The 16531-nt window shown below is 43.0% G+C and overlaps 1 protein-coding gene across 3 annotated transcripts in view; it reads right to left on the bottom strand.

The window, feature by feature from the left end:
• Window positions 1–16531, bottom strand: part of ate1 (arginyltransferase 1) — a 46593-nt gene that overhangs the window by 10018 nt on the left and 20044 nt on the right. For all 3 annotated transcript variants that reach the window (XM_004077495.4, XM_004077494.4, XM_011484750.3), the window contains 2 exons: window positions 14842–15023; window positions 11149–11248 (listed from right to left, as the gene is read on the bottom strand). In XM_004077495.4, the coding sequence (XP_004077543.1) occupies window positions 11149–11248; window positions 14842–15023 (282 nt within the window). The remainder of the gene's footprint in view (window positions 1–11148; window positions 11249–14841; window positions 15024–16531) is intronic.

The raw sequence follows: 16531 nt of genomic DNA, 5'->3' as shown, positions 1-16531 counted from the left end.
TCGACAGATCAGAAGAAATGACACACTTCACGGTTCTGGCAGCGAAGAAGACGACTACAGCAGGTATCAGAGACAGAGCACACTTATGTTCTGCTTTCAGCATCAAATGATAAAACTACCTTTTTTAAGATGGCTTTGATTCACCCAACCAAACAGCAGAGGCGAGGAACCACTTTACATCTGCTGCACACTTCATATTTGAAACATTTCAAGCTGAGCTTGCATGAAGTCTCACTGCGTGCTTGTTTGCACATGTGCACAAAGCTTCAGCGCGCGACTCTTTCCGTGTTCAAGCATTAGATCACATCTGAACAGGAGAGATCACAACCGTAAACTCCGCTGAGCTCCTGCATACATACACTTAAAGACAAAGGCGTTTTACAAATGAAGTGAAAAAGCTTTTATTTTGAAAATACATACTGGATCTCTGAAAGTGGACAAACGGAAATCAAGTCAAAGTAAGGCGACTTGATTTTTGTGCGATGTGTTCTTAATCTGCTGCAAACTATTTTTTACTCGTTAAGATTTCTAGCCTTGTCTTTAGACCGTCCAAATATTTTAGCAGGTTTAGAGGGTTTATCTCCACCAAAATCAACTTTTTGAGCGTTTAAAGTGTATTCTAATGTTCATTCCTCATAAAAACAACAAAAGTGGTATTTTGATCCATTCACACATCGCTGAGTATTCCTCTAAAAACTGCTCTCTGAGCACCAGCCCCTCCTAATCCATAAAAATAAGTGGGTCTTCACATTGTGACATCACAAAGTGAGGAACCGCCCCTTCCAGTAAGAGTCTGCACTGCCAGCCCCACCCCCAGGCTAACACACACACACACACACACACACTTTCTGAGTGGAGCTAGCAGTGATCGGCTAAATGCTTTCATTGTACAATAAGCACATCAATCTTTGCAAGACTTTAGATGTGGTTTGTTTTGGTGGGAGAAACGCAGACACGCTGCCAAGGCCGACTCTAGGATGATGTCATGAAATGGGCGGCACCCACAAGGAGAGAAAGGCGGAGCCCCAGAGATTGAGACGCCTTAACTCTGGGTAGGAATATGAGCTGCAAAAATAACTCGTATTTCATTAAAGATCCTTTTTTTAGTGTGCCAAAGGTGATATCTGATCAAATGCAAGGATATAATTTACGCTGAAGGCTTAAGAAAAGCAGGATATAACTTGGTTGAACTTCTCTTTGCTCTAAATCACCCCGGTGGGGAACTTTTTTGTCTCCTTTAGAGCTAGGATCTAGAAGTAAAGAAATTATTATTAAAGTTAGTTTAAGTCCTGTTGATCCAAACGCTTGACAACAGAAAAAACTGGTATAGGAATCAAAAAAACTTACATTTCAGTGTAATTTTCGGCTCAGTTTTAAAGAGGTCATTTTAAAGTTCAATACTTGTTGACATGGACTGAAATTTATTGTTTATTTTTGTCAAAACAAACATTTTCATTTATGTTTTAAGAATAAGTGTTTTGAATTTTATGAGGATTTATTAAGATGGACAGACTTAGATTACCAAGATTCTCATTTGATTCAAGATTTGTTTATTGTCATTCCACACATAGTTTTTGCAGAGAAATACACAGGTGAGACGAGATGTTGTTTCTCACTAGCATTATAGTGCAAGAAAGCAGCAATAATAATAAAATAGCAATAATCTGGGTCACATTTTATTGTAAAATGAGTTTCTCCATTTATTACACTCGTTTTTTGACAGTTTAATTGTAATAAACTGCAAATAGGTTAATAAAAACGAAATAAAAATACAAATCATTTGTTTAGAATTAGCCTAAAAGTACTTTTCCTTTTTTTAGTTAGCTTTTTTAGCTTTTCTTCCCTTCTTGAATGCATGTGTGGAACTCCTTGTTTCTAGATTCTAAGATTTCTTGGTTAGTAAAAATGCTGGATGGACAGATCCTTTCATTACTTTCTAGTCATTTTCTTCCAAGCAAGAACTAAGAAAGCAGACAAAGAGGCATAGTGTGACCCCAAGGCAGGAAGGCCTAACCTTCTCAGGCCCAGGCCAGCACTCTGACCCGGGGGTCACGCAGAGTCAGTCTGAGTCTAAAACCAATAAACAAGCCCTGAACCCGACATGGGTGCTCTGTCCTGCACACAGCGCTCTCATTCTGTCATCCTCACAGAGCGGTCTGCCCAGACGAAGGGGCCTCCGGCTGCTGACGGACAGGCGTAAACGCTGCAGCTAGCAGAAACACTTCTGCAGGTAGACAAATGACAGCGACGACGAGGCTGGACTAAAGCTTTCACTGAAAGACATGTCAAAACAAACAGCTTTTTTTATGGGGGTGGGGGGTCCCCATGCAGAGCTACTCTCTGCACCTCTATGGCCATAAGTGCTGAGACTCAGTGCATCTGTGCAGGAGGGGCTTGAACATGTCTGAGGTCTACATTTGGCAAGATTTATGCTAACCGCTGCTGTTTAAACACTCGGGGCCCACCAAAGCCTTTTCACCCAACTCAACACATTACCACAGGATGACTTTCAAATAAAGCTTCCAGGCTGGCTAAGTCTCCCCCCCTTGGGCCCCCAGACAGCCTCTACAATTCCTTCCACTCACTCCGCTCTGTCCCAGCACTCCCCAGCTATGCGTCACAGCCCTGCAGATGACAGGTTAATGAGGAGAAAATATTTTTACAGGATCACATTTCCACCAAGCCTTGAGAAGCGATGGCAGTGCTTTTATGGGCATCAGCTCTCAGACCGGGCACTTTTATCTCTTTATCTTCCCTGGACTTTATGGACAAAGTGAGCTGTTCTGCCTGTCCAACACTGACCACACCATATTGATTTGCAGCCAGGGCCGCAGCCCCAATCTCAGGTTTCAGACCCCAGCCCGTACTGCTGCAAAGACAAACGACCCTCCACGTCTGCACTTCAGCTGCGTTTATGAGCTCTGCTTATCAAAGTCTGGCAGAAAGAAAGCAGACGGTTCAAGAAAAAACGCTGCAGCTGCAGAACTTTTGAAAACAAATAGTCGTGGCGCTAATAGCAAAGCAAACACCTCAGGCTGGCAGCTGGAGGTCCCTGGATCTGCTCAGCGTGACACAAAATCCAAACTCTCGATTGTGCCCCGGTGACCTTAAGAGCCCCCCCTATGGTCCTACCCCTCTGTCCACTCCACCTTCAAACTCTGTCCCAGCAAACGCAGTGAGAAGGTCTGACCCGACCCCCTGAACTCTGCTCCCTCAGTCCCCGTCAGAGCTCCTCCGGGGAGATGCCAAGCAGTGGCCGCCCCCCTCCCACGCTGTAACCTGTTAATGGTTTGTTAAGAACACAAGTCTGCTGGAGGAAGAAACGACCAGAATAAAAGAGGAAAAATGTATAAAAGTGTGCAGAAACGTTGCAGCACTGTTGGTGGTCTGCTGTCGAGTTCAATCAAACAAGTGTTTCTGTCAGAAAGTAAGATGGGGGGAGGAGAAGGAGCTGGGGGGCAGAAAAACAGCTTTTCCTAATAAATTTTGATGAGAGGTGGACTGGAAATGGGTCTGAGTCAGATTATTGCTGTGGGCGTTTGGTCGTAGCACAAGGTGCTCCTGGCAGAAATGGAGGCTTCAAAATGACAGTCGTACACCAAAGGAGTCTTTTTACCCCTTTATAATGGGACGTCCTGCAGCAAAGCCAGCCAAGAACATTCTGAAAACCTGGATCCAAGCTATGAAAAAGTACAAATATGCTCCTACCATGTTAAACCAAATAAAGGAAACGATGTTTTATCTGTACATGGAATCAGTTGAAAGCTTCTTTAGACATAATCAATCTGTCATCTTAACCACCATGGCGGCTGCTTTATGGAACGCTTGTTGAAAGAAGAACAGAAACAAAAAGAGGAAAAATAAGCTTGCTCTGTGCCCGGGCCTGCAGCGTCTACCAAGTGTGAATTCCACGTTCACACTGGAGCTCATTGGAAACTCGTTACAACCCAGAAGCTTCTCCAAGTCTTAAAAAAACAAGTTTTCCAGGTTTTTACCTGAAGCTCATGCAGCTGAAGTCTAACAAATGCCTCGAATGGTAAAAGTGGTTACGAAACAAGAAATTTAGGGAAAGATGATTTAAAAAAACTGAAAAACACATTTACGATTTCATATTATATTATAAACAATAATGACACCAAAAAAAAGTTCACGATGCACCAGAACTATCCTATAGTCCCACTCCAGTCATGTCTATGAACGCTCCCCCAGTGGTCTTTAAATTATAATTATAAAGCTTTTAGCTAGAATCTAAAAACCTGTGTGGCAGGAGTCAGAAGTTCACCTCTCAGTAAACCTGCAGTCCTTTCCCATCATGCCTTTGTTCACACCCTCTCCGCTAGCCTACAGCCCCTCACACCCAGTGCTGAGGGTAGGTGCAGCAAAGATGGCAGCAATATCGTAGCTATCCAGCTAGTTTAGATCCAGATTCCAGCTCAGACCAGGAAAACAAAGAGGTTCATGGATCAATTGGTCTGCAGGTGGATGATCAGAAAGGGGCGGAGCTTGGAGCGTATTTTCTATGTCACAAATGCGATTACTTTTTTTGTCTGCTTCTGATTAACAGTTTGAATAAAGAAATACTCAGAAATGCTCAATTGTCTATACAAATGCCGTCCATCCTCAGAAAAATGCCACAAAAACACACAAAAAAACAAAAACACGAGTGGCTCTTTAATAGAAAACATTAAACTCTAGCTTTACTGGAAAATGTCTAAATAATTATTTTTAGCTTTTAGGTGTATTTAATGTTCATTTCTCACAAAACAACCCCAAAGTGGAATTTTATCCGTTCACACATTTCTGAGTTTTCCTCTAAAAACCTGCCCTCTCAATCCAGCCCCTCCCATTCCAACGAGTGGGCTCGCACATTGTGACGTCACAAAGTGAGGAACAGCCCCTTCCAGGAAGAGTCTGCACTACTAGCCCCGCCCCCAAGGCTAACACACACGCCGAGGCCAACTCTAGGATGATGTCATGAAATGGGCGGTGCCCAAAAGGAGCGAAAGGCGGAGCCTCAGAGACAGAGTCATCTTACCACTGGGTAGGAATATTAGCTGTGAAAATAATTTATACTTTATTTTAAGAATCAATATGTTGTGTGCCAAAGGTAAATATATTATCACATATATGGATATCATTTGTTATAGATTTAAAAAAAGTGGAGACATCCCAACGACTGAGTTACACATTTATTGGAATTTTATCAGAAGAATGGGGGGGGGTAGACTTTTGGAAAATATTGATTGGGTTTTTCATTAATTGGTTTATTTCAATTACTAATGGAATACTACCATAAAAAAACTATAAATCAAAGATACATCAAACCCATTTCAGATCATATTAAATATAAAATAAAGAAGAAAATAGTAAAGATGTGAGAAGATGATCCCATCTTCTTGACAGTGTAATTACTCATAATCATAAATAGACCTGTTTGCTTAACGCAACAAGCTTACATGTCACATTAGATTCAATAAATATAAAGATTATCCATTAAAGTCAAGAAGTTTGATTTGTGGCTTGAAAAGGAGTGGGAAGAAGAGAATATATATGATCTCACCCCTACTGGCTTTTGTCTTTTATACAAATATTTTCACATTGTTGCGCTAATCTGATCCTTATCAGATCAAAAAAGAGTGTTTATTGGTCATTGTAAAAAACACTTACGTAATTTCAGTAAACATTCATATGAAACACACTTTGTGTAACAGGTTATGTGTATATATATATATATATATATATATATATATATATGCAGATATAAAGTTATTTGGTTAAATATTTTGTATAAAAGAATTTATGGGATGCAACATTTGACGTATGTAATGTCTGTAATTAGAACAACTCTCCTCCATGACGGCACAACCCTAATGACCAAACACAAGGCTTCCTTAAATCCAAAAAATATACTGCAGCAAAATGTACAAAGATGAGGGTATCTTGGAGAAACACCCACTCCTAGATGCCTCAAATTCATTCTGTCACTCAATCTGATGCAGAAGGGGTGCGCTCCACGCAAAGTGGCGCGTTCCATGTGTAGTCGCACACGTACGCATAACAAACTCTGTGCCCCTTACAGAAAATAAAAGGGCTGCAGTGGTGATAGCTGCAGCTCGGGCATGTCAGAACCTGCATCTGGAAGACTGAGAGCTGGCTAATTACATCAACAGATACGCTTGTTTACTGATGACTCAATGATTCACTGTTGAAATGATAAAAAAATGTGGAGGCCAGATAACAGTAACTTCATAATTTTGTATTATTCCTTTTAAAGCATCATCTTCTGTTCTATTGTAAAATCGTTCCCAGTAGACTTTTTAACTCTGCTGTTTTTAGCCCAAATCAAAACAACATAGTTTCTGCAGACCGCCAGGAGTTCATTGGAAATTCCCCTCTGAGTTGGCGGCTGGCAGCTCACCGTGTTACGGTAGATCAGGATGACCCAAATGCAGGACCAGACCCCAAAGTTGAGGGAAGATCCAGAGATCTTTTAATAACATAAAACACCACACTAGGTGGTAAAAAACTCCACAACATAACAGGACTAGGAACCAACAAGATACAGACCAAACAAAGACAACACTCCGACACAGAAGGCAGAAACCGACACACTTCAATAGTGTACAAACAAATCAGCCAAACTGCAGACAGCTGAGTGCCACTCATGGAGAGGACAGGACAGGAGGCGGGGCCCGAAGACTGTGACACACCGTTTACCGGTTTTCTGCTAGCTTACAGCCTGTCAAAACCTCAAGATGACATTACAACATAAATGGCGAGCAACATCAGAGCATTCCAGCCGTACAGTTCAGATGGGGATTCCAGCTCAGACGAGGATAACAAAAACGTTCGTGGATCTTTTTGTCTGCAGGTGCATCATCAGAATGGGGCGGAGCTGGGAGCTTGTGGCCAGCATATTCTTTTACATCACAAATACAATATTTTTCAAACTGCATTTTTTCATCTGCTCCTTATTCCCAACAATTTGAATAAAGAAATACTCAGAAATGCACATTTTAGCCTTATTTACTATAAATGTGCCCTCCATCAACAGAAAAATACCACAAGAATATGTTACAAAACCCAAATACACCCTTTTCATCAGAGTGGGGCTTTAAAGAAAACCCAAAGATTGGGAAATGGGTTTGCACTCTGTGGTGGGATGAAACTTTATGGAAGACTTTCAATTTTAATGGACGTAATCATCTTTATGGAGACAAACCTGCAGCCACTTTTCATCTAAGAAGAGCAGCAACAGACTGAATATATCCAGCTGTCCCCCTCTATTCTTTGACAGATGGATTCAGAAGCTTTAGTCATGTGGAAAACCAGTGTTATTGGTGAAGAAGAACTAAACTGATCAGAATTGCAGCAGAAAGAAGAGTTTCTGTGAAGTCTGTGAAGAAGTACCACCAGAAACTAACAACCCTTTTAACGACTCTTTTCTCGTTTGCTTTTTCTGCCACTTTTTTCCCTCTCTAACCACCTCCTCCCTTCACCCAACTTGCCAACACCGTCTTCTTTCTTTGGCTCTGTGGAAAAAGTAATGGTTTCCTGCACCCAGAACAAGACATTCTTTCCCCCAACAATAATAACAACCCTAAGAGCCACTTCATGCAACCATTTGAGTCCTGTCAAAGAGGGAAAAACTGTAAATGGGATGTGCATACGTGTCTCACTTGAACATCTCACAGCAGATAAAGACTACAATCTAAAACAAGTGGCTGAAAGCTCAGTTTGTTGTAAACAGACTTTCCTTAAGTATTTAAAAGCAGCTTTTGGAGAAAATTGCTCAGATAGACTCAGGGAGAAACAGAAAAGCGAGAACTTGGATCTCCTCTCAGCTCAGGTCAGGAAAACAATTAAACCAAATCTTGAGAAATTCTGGGAATTTCCAAGTCGATAAATCTTGAAACTGCAGGTAATAATAATAATGGATTAGATTTATCTGCGCTTTTCCAGACGCTCAAAGTGCTTACAATGTGTCCATTATTCATTCACTCTTCATTCATACTTGGTGATGGTAAATCATGGCTGCCGGTTCGCGCCTACGGTCCCTCTGACCATCACCGGTAGGCAGTAGCGTTAAGGGTCTCACTGGGTGGTGTTAACTGCTCACCAATTCAATTGCTTGCTTGTTCATTCCCCCCCAAGGAATTGAACCCTGGTTTCCTGCGTGTCAGTCCTTCACCGTACCTACCCAGCTGTATTGGGTAATCTTGTTTTTCTTGAACAGCAGGAACAAAGATGGATACAGTGTGTGTTTTAGTTTAACAGATGATTAAGCAATTCAACTCATCTGCAGGTATTGGAAACCTCCAGAAGAGTGTTTGCTCCTGCCACACACCTGCTGAATGCTCCAGAGTGCCGTCCCTATAGAATCTAGTTTGTGGTGACACGTATAGTAATATAATGTAAGATATACTGGCTCTCAGCATCAAACAAGACTCTCTTAGAAAAAGTCTCAAAGCCACAGCATTCAGAGGACTACCAGCTTCATCCCACCAGCAGGATTGTGAATAAAGGAGGGCAGCAGAAGGGCAAAGACCTCTGCTCTTGTTTAGCCTCCAACAGCTCCACCTTCTGCTCTTCACAGCCTAACATCAGAGGACCAGGCAGGGCCAACAGAGCAGGGACAGAAGCCAGGGGCAGGATGTCACGTCAAACCCCGGAGCTCCCAGCCAAACCAGCAGGACTCTGTGGGACGTTCAGAGCCAGCTTCCCCAACAAAGGACAGGGTCTGACACTGGCCAGGCAGCCCTCAGAGTCTGGCAGGACTTCAAGTCTTCCAAGGATCCTTAAAGGCTTCAGAACCATGTGGAGCTTTTAGTTGATCCCACATGCAGCTTTTTTCCAGGGTGCTTGGCGATGTGAGATGTTCAGCCACTTTAGGAGCTCTAAAATGATCAACAGACCGCTGTAGTCTTCAAAACAACAACAAGAGTCAAACTCATTTGCACTTTTGGGAATTCTATGAAATATTGTGTGAAATATGAACAGTGTTTTGGAGTTTTTCCTGGATTCCTCTGAACATGTTACTTTGTGAGGAACCTCACATATTTCTATAAACCAATAAATAGAAAATACTTGAACTGAATATTCAGAAAGGACCTTTTGGTGCAAAAGACCCAAGAAAACCAGATGTTTGTGAAAACTGGCAAAACAAAACAAAATTGAACTAAAATAAAAACTTTTATTATAAAGTAGGGTCTTTAAGCCACTGTTATCCAGCCAGGAAAAATGCAAAGCTGCGCCAGTTCCTGTGTTTTAAATCAAATCAAAACACAACAGAGCGTGCGAGCTCTTGTGAGGGATATCTAAGAGGCTGGGGGGTTGAAGGACAGTGGGTGGGCAACGTGGGGAGTGGGAGGGCTGTTTAAGAAATGGCGTCTAAGCAGGGTTTGAGTGCAGAGAAGAAAAAGGCATTCAGAAAAATTCCAGAAAACACAAGAGCAAAGCAGTGTTGGCAGCTGCGACGGTAGCGCCGTATGCCTGTGCATTAATGCTTCTGTTTGGCTAAGATGCTAATGAGAAGCCAGACACTGCGTGTGCTGAGAGCAGGTTTCAGCCAGGGAGCACTTCTGCGGTAGCCTGGAGGTGGGAACTCTGCAACCTTCTAACCCTGAGAGCCGCCACAATAGGAAAAAGTGGGAACAAGATGCAACGACAAAAGCTGGAGATGGGGGGATGGAGCAGAACACGTCCACACATCCCACAGTAAGGTGGTGTTCACATCCAGAAGATGATTCAAAACATAGAGAACAAGAAGAGAACATTTAAACCCCAAAGCTGGACACATCAAAGGTATTTCACCAGGACGGAACAATCATCTAAACCTCCAGACCTTTGTGATGCATTTTTCTACGTGCCCAGACATTTTAGGTCAGCGCTCTCATTTCAGTCCGCATGAATTCTGCTTTTGTGCAGCAGGTTCTGTGTGAAGTTCTAGCATTAGTGGAAACGGACCACAGCAGTTCCATTTTAGATGTGTTTTTGCCTCCTCCTCCTCTCAGGACCACATCAGGAAATCTAACCGCTGCAGTCCTGGAACGACAGGGTTCAAAGATGGACCGTATTGAGACTTAGATTACCAATTCTAGTGGTGAACTGTAAACGGATCAATGTTTGCAGTAAACCCTTCCGCTAGGATGGAGGGAAACTCCCAAAATATCTTAATTTAGTCAAAGAAAAAGATCACAAACAGTCTCAGCATTAATAGATGATAAACTATAGGAGAAATTCCAGCATTTTCAATATTTCACAGCTGGAATTCAGATTCATGAAGTGTTATTTTTCCATGGAAAATCTAGATCTAGATGATAGAGATGCTAAAAGCAAGGTAGTCAGAAATGACAAAGGCAGAGTGACGTCTGCAAAATCACAACAACTGAACCATTACTGAGGGTCAATAAAGTTTTTACAGATTCAATCTCACCCTCCATGCAGTCCGAGTTTCCTCCACTTCCAGTCAGATGAGGACGTTAAAACGCATGCAGCGTTCCCTCGCTTTGTCGCGGTTCACTTTTCACCATCTCGCCGCTTCGTGGCTTTTGTTTTTTTTAGTCCAATTTTTCTTTTTTAAACAGTGTTTTAAAAATGTGTGATAATGTTCATGTCTGTCTGAGAAAAGTCTACAAAGTGAGGAGTTCTACTGCCTTATACATCTGTATTCCTACTTCATGGATTTCACCAATGGCGGGCTACTTCTGGATCATATCCCCCGGGATCAACAAAAGGACACTGTACTCTACTTTATCATGACGTTTCTGCAGCCCAAAAACAGCTGATGTGGCATCAACTGTGCCACTCTGGTGGCAGCTGCCCCTTGATTTTTTTAAGGTTATTAGTTAGTATGTTGACTTCAGAAGGCACATGTCAGTTTAGAGCATAAAAGGCAAATACACCAGTTTTTTGTAAAGTATTAATAAAGACGATTATAAAGTCAGTCCCTTAGGATAAAAGCTCATTTTTAGTGTTTCTTTTTACTTTTTAGGGACTGAGTAAAAAAAGTTTAAAGCTCAGGAGGATAAGAAAGGGAAAAGATATGCTCATTTCTTTGCTTATTTGTATTTTTTGAGAAACGGTAATGAGTAAAAGTTACCAGCAAAGGTTGTGTGCATGTTTGTGCACGTGTGCGATAACTGGTACCTTATAGCGCATCTTTGGACAAGAGTGGATGTAGAAGCCCAGGTAGTAGAAGGACAGCTTTGGGGACTGTTTCTGCAGCTGCCTGGTGAACGCGATCTCCCTGTGAAAGTAAAAAAAAGTACTTTAAACTTTAGGAGAAAAGCTTCACACATACAGCATTCAATTATATCTAAATAATGGCATTTGTTATTAGAAAAAGTGAAAAAAAGAAATGTCATCAGAGTCTGCAGCCTTTCATTCATTACATGATCAGGACAAATCACATCTAAAGGAAAAAAACTTTTTTTAAACTAAATATGACTTTGTTTCTTTTAAAGCACAGCAAAAACTCAAGAAGTTCTAATAATAAAAGCTTCTTTTCTGATCAAAAACATGAACAGAATTAGGAACTACCTAAATATAAGGGAGAGACTCATAATATGATTTACTGAACTTTACCATGAAAATGACTGAAATAAGGTTTAAAAGAAGTTAAGATTAAAGGGAAACCAGAATCAGAATTTCCTTTTTGGTCACTGTAACCACAATAAAAGGATGATGTTTTGAAGGGGTTTAAATGCAAATCATAAAAAAATTTAAATATAAAAATATTTAAACAATCTGAAATAGTAAAGTCTAAAATGTGTGCCTCAGAGTGTGAAAAGATGTTTTCTGCTGCTGCAAATCAAATGGTCCAAAACTTGGTTTATGTGCATCAAAAAATGACTTAGAAATGCTGCAATAAGTTAACTTTTGTGATTTCTGTAAAGCAACATAAATGCAAAAACACATTCAAATAAAAGGAGTCTTTTCTTTTTTCAGGGAGACACTTTTCTCAAACGTTATTTTGTCAGAAGCCTGTAAACAAAGGCGTCACCGCTGCTGCTCTGACTGTGGAAGAAATGAAAGTGAGGAAGTAAAAACCTCCATTCAGAGGGGCTCCTTCTGTTGGCCTCAAGTCCTTCCACAAAAACACCCCCCCTTCCTTCACTGGCACTGAGACCCGGCACCAACCAAAAAGATTTACAGCTGCGGACTTCTACACCTTCTTCAAATACAGTAAATGTCTTCCCTGCTTTATTTTTCCTCAATAGTTTCTTCCTTAATTGCATCCTTTCACTGAAAGGCCATTTTCCCCTTTTCCTTGGGCCATTTCCTTTGCTCCTCTGTGACCAGATTCCAGCTCCTCTTTGTTTCGCTCTTCCTTCCACCGTTCGTGCTTTCGGCGCTAGAGGGAGGGGGGGGGGGGGGGCTCCTTTCTTACCACACTCCAGAAACAGAGGAGGAGGCCTTAAAAATAAAATGGATGAAGTGAAAAATAAGAGTCGGGACAAAACGAGAGGGGAGCACGCGGGGAGGAGGAGCGCGCTGGAGGAGAATATAAAAGAGGGGAGGTCAAGAAAGAGAAAGGAGCGCAGAAGAGACCGAGGTGCTGGAGGGTCACCCGCTTTCTGCCAGGTTCCTGGGTTCCCATCCCCTCGTCACAAAAGCGCCCGGCAGACCTGAATCGCAGGATGGGGGGGTGGGGGGGGGCATTCACAAAAAGCCATGTTCCCCCCCTTTCATTGGAGGCCCTTACACCCCCATGGCAGCAGCTTGAGCCTGCCATTATCCCCTCTTCAGCCATCTGACACTCCAGCACAAGCCAATTATCAAGGCCTCTGCTCCTGCACGGCTCCCCCATGCTGATGTGCACACCCCCCCTGCAGACGCGACGCGCCCACGAAGGAGCGCACCGCGAGGTTCTGCCGCATCTCCCACCACATTACTTCACTTAACAACGTTACCTGTCGCAGGTGTTTGTCCTAAACCACTGAATTATGATCCGGAATCAATCCTTCCATGTTTGTCAGATGAACAAACTCAAACACAATTTACGTTTTCCTAAAACTGTTTCCACACCGGAAAACCTAATAAATATTCTAAAAGGAAATAAATGATCAACTCTGCTCTGAAACAGCTGATGATGTCAAAGAAAATCTAAGTTTGTACATTTCTGCCTCGTCAACACATTTGCAGTATTTTAGCTAAAATGGGGCCAGCGTACATTAATCAGGACATCCTGCAGGAAAAAAAGGTTGGACACCAGCTGTGTTTTCTACACTCGGAGCCTCCAGCAGCTCATTAGGAGCTTCTCCTCCTACGACGGTCCTCATGGCCTGTGGCGGAGAAAACCTCTGCAAGAAAAGTCCTCCGAGAATCGCCCTCTACTGCTCCACCACGGAACTGCACGCGCCAACTTTCATCCAAAAGCAGAAAGAGAGCAAACGGCAATTATGCAGAAGTTTGGAGGAACGTTCAATCAAAACCAGGGCGTCTGCCAACAAACGTGACAGACGTACCCCCCCCCCCCCCTTCAAAGCCTTCTTCACACATGGAGCTCTCTGTTACTCTTAAGTGCTGGGGGGGGGGCTGTCCTGAGGATGACCAGGGAGTTCCCTCTATATGAGCAGCAGTAAAAGGCATCTGCAGCCTTGATTTAGAGCATGATAACATCTGCACACAGGCCAACACATAGCAGCACCTATACGAACTGACCCCCCCAGATCCCCACATCTGTGCAATAACATTTTAAAAAGCCTTTTCACATTATTGAATTACATTCGACAGGAGGCGGCAGACATGTGTGCCTGTAGGTATGCGCGTGTTTTCAAGAGGAAAACGCCACCGTCAGCTAAAGACTGAAGAGGGTTTTTTTTACTGAACATTATAGGAAAGCTGGAACACACTGGAAGGTCTGAAATGTTCAAACAGACTGAAAAATACCACATTTGTTTGTTTTATGCCAGACATGTCAACAAAAACTAACATCTTCAACAGAATTAGGAGTTTCTTTGCTTTTTAAGTGAAAATTGCAGACATTTGTCTGAAGGCCAATGAATCAGACAAGAGTTGTCCAACAGGAGAGGCAAAGTTCTGCCGTATATTAAAGCTTGTGATGCTAAAAAGATGAACGACCAGAAGAAAATGTTTCTGAAACCAAAGATCACAGCGCTGGACAGTCACCACAATGGAGGAATCCATGTGTGGACAACGGCTACGTCATGTAAGGAACATGTCATTATTTACCGCTTGAGACATCTTAAAAAAAACACGCTTCTTTCAAAAAAAGGAGAGATTTTTTAGATTACAGACTAAACTAAGTTTTAACGTCAGGATCTTTACTTTAACGTATTGAGAAGTTTAGGTTTTGAGGTGATTCTGCAGGGTGGTCACAATGAAAATGAGAAAAACTTTGACATAATGGAAAAGAAAACCAATATCAATAGATATTGGTTGGTCGATGGAATAACTCCAGCATCCTCCAAACCCGAAACAGAACAGAGTGGCTTAAAGGATGGATGGATGGATGGATGGATGGATGGATGGATGGATGGATGGATGGATGGATGGATGGATGGATGGATGGATGGATGGATGGATGGATGGATGGATGGATGGATGGATGGATGGAAACTACAGTATGCTTTTTTTACTATTGTGATTAGTGTGTTCTCACACTGTATTTACGTCTGACTTTTATTTTGAAGGTTAGGAATTGGTGACACAGGTGTACATAAATGAATATCAGATGAAGCTTGTCGCAGACAGTGCAGCTGTGCAGACGGTGCAGCTGAGCAGACGGTGCAGCTGTGCAGACGGTGCAGCTGAGAGCGTCCGGATCTCTTTCCTCTCCGGGTGTCAGGACCAAGATCCACGCTAGTGATAACTCACCTGAGAGCAGAGTAGGAGCCCAGAGACAGAGCAGCAAAGTCCGGGTGGTAATACAGGTAGACGGATGACACACAGGTGGGCAAGATGTCAATCACTCCCACAGCCACAATTTTCCCATCAAGCCAGTATTGCTGGTGGAAGGAGCCGTATCCCACCTCAGGACCATCCGGAGAAAACTCTGCCTGCAGAAGAGAAAAACGATTTGGAGTGAAAATGTGGAATTTATGACCCAAATATCGACTTTCTTCCTTTGATCTCCTCCCTCAAACATATATATACACACACCTGTAGGATGGTTTATTATTACCCCTTTCCCCGTCAGGCCTCATGCATTAGGTGTGGGGGTGTACAGTAGCCTCACATTCAGCATTGCTAATGGCTCCCAAATGTGGAATGAAAGCTGCAGCGAGGAAGAGGAGGAGCGAGGAGGAGGAGGAGGAGCAGCAAGGCTGGCGAAGCGGCCGCAGAAACAGGGGAGAACTTTTTTAATAAAAGAACCACAGGAGCAAATTCAATTTCTCCATGCCGGGATGGATTGCGGCCAAGCGTCTTCCTGCAGCTCCTCTCAGGAATGCTCGGCTGCATTCCAGTCCGTTCAATTAACTCGATATTCGAGCATTTAACACCCAAAGCGGCTCACGCTGGGTTTTCAGACCCAAACTCTTTTCTAGCAGAAGCTTAAGACTAAACAGAGAAGGGTTAAAGTCCGGCTAAGATGGAGAGCTGGTTCAGTTTCCATGTGTGGAATCTTCGGTGAGCTGGTAACAGAATCCTCCTCCTCACCAACAATCATCTGGACACAGTTAAGAAACGCAGACGCTGCTGGTTATCACGACACGGAGCCCGCGCTCCGGTGATCCCGCACACTGACCCCCCCCCCCAGAGGGCTGACAGTTTTCTTGAGAGGGTCTGCTTTTTCAAACTGTTTTCCTCCTCAGGTCAGATCATTGGCCTTCCAGCTGCCTTTACCTGTGTGTGTTCAGGTAATAGAAATGTCTGGGAAGAACAGCCACTACTCTGCGGTGGAGCCGTGGAGGCTGAAGGCGTCGGGTCGACGCTCTGAGCCCACAGCAGAGGAAGCTGCCGTCTCCGTTATTCTGGGGTTTCTGGCAGCAGAAACACTGCAGCCTTTTTCGGAGGCTCTGCCGTATCATTTCAGAGCGCGAGGAAAAGGTGTTGTGGCGACTCCACCTCCAGAACGGTATAATGACATGAAGGTAAATACGAAAAAGAAGTAATTGACCAAGACAGGAAGGGTTGAGCCCCGAAGGCCGACGCCGTGCGCCGCCCCCCAAAACGACAGCTTAATGAACGTGTCCTCGCCACTGTGACAACAATCCTAACGCCTCTGGAAACACTTCAGACCAACCCAGAGCTTCTTAAGCAGCCCCCCACCCCCCGATGGGTCTCATATGGCCTGGACAGGAGGCGCCGGCACGCCGTGTGCAAAACCAGTCTAAACACAGGTGGGTATGGCTTCTGACTAACCAAAAAAAAGGGTTCTAATAAAGTATGAGTACGAACTCCTTCAACAAGTAAAAATGAAATTTTCTGTCTTTGTTATAATAATAATGCATCTAGAAAGCGTTTCCTCCTAAAAACAAGATTATAAATACGACTAAATTGAAGATTATCATTTTCAAAATTTATAAAAATTACTTTACTTGAACCATAAATATTATATTTGTAC

This window comes from Oryzias latipes, chromosome 15 (assembly GCF_002234675.1).
Source record: "Oryzias latipes chromosome 15, ASM223467v1".
Lineage (NCBI taxonomy): Eukaryota > Metazoa > Chordata > Actinopteri > Beloniformes > Adrianichthyidae > Oryzias > Oryzias latipes.
Note: the sequence above shows the minus strand (reverse complement) of the source record. Positions and strands in the feature narration are given on the sequence as shown.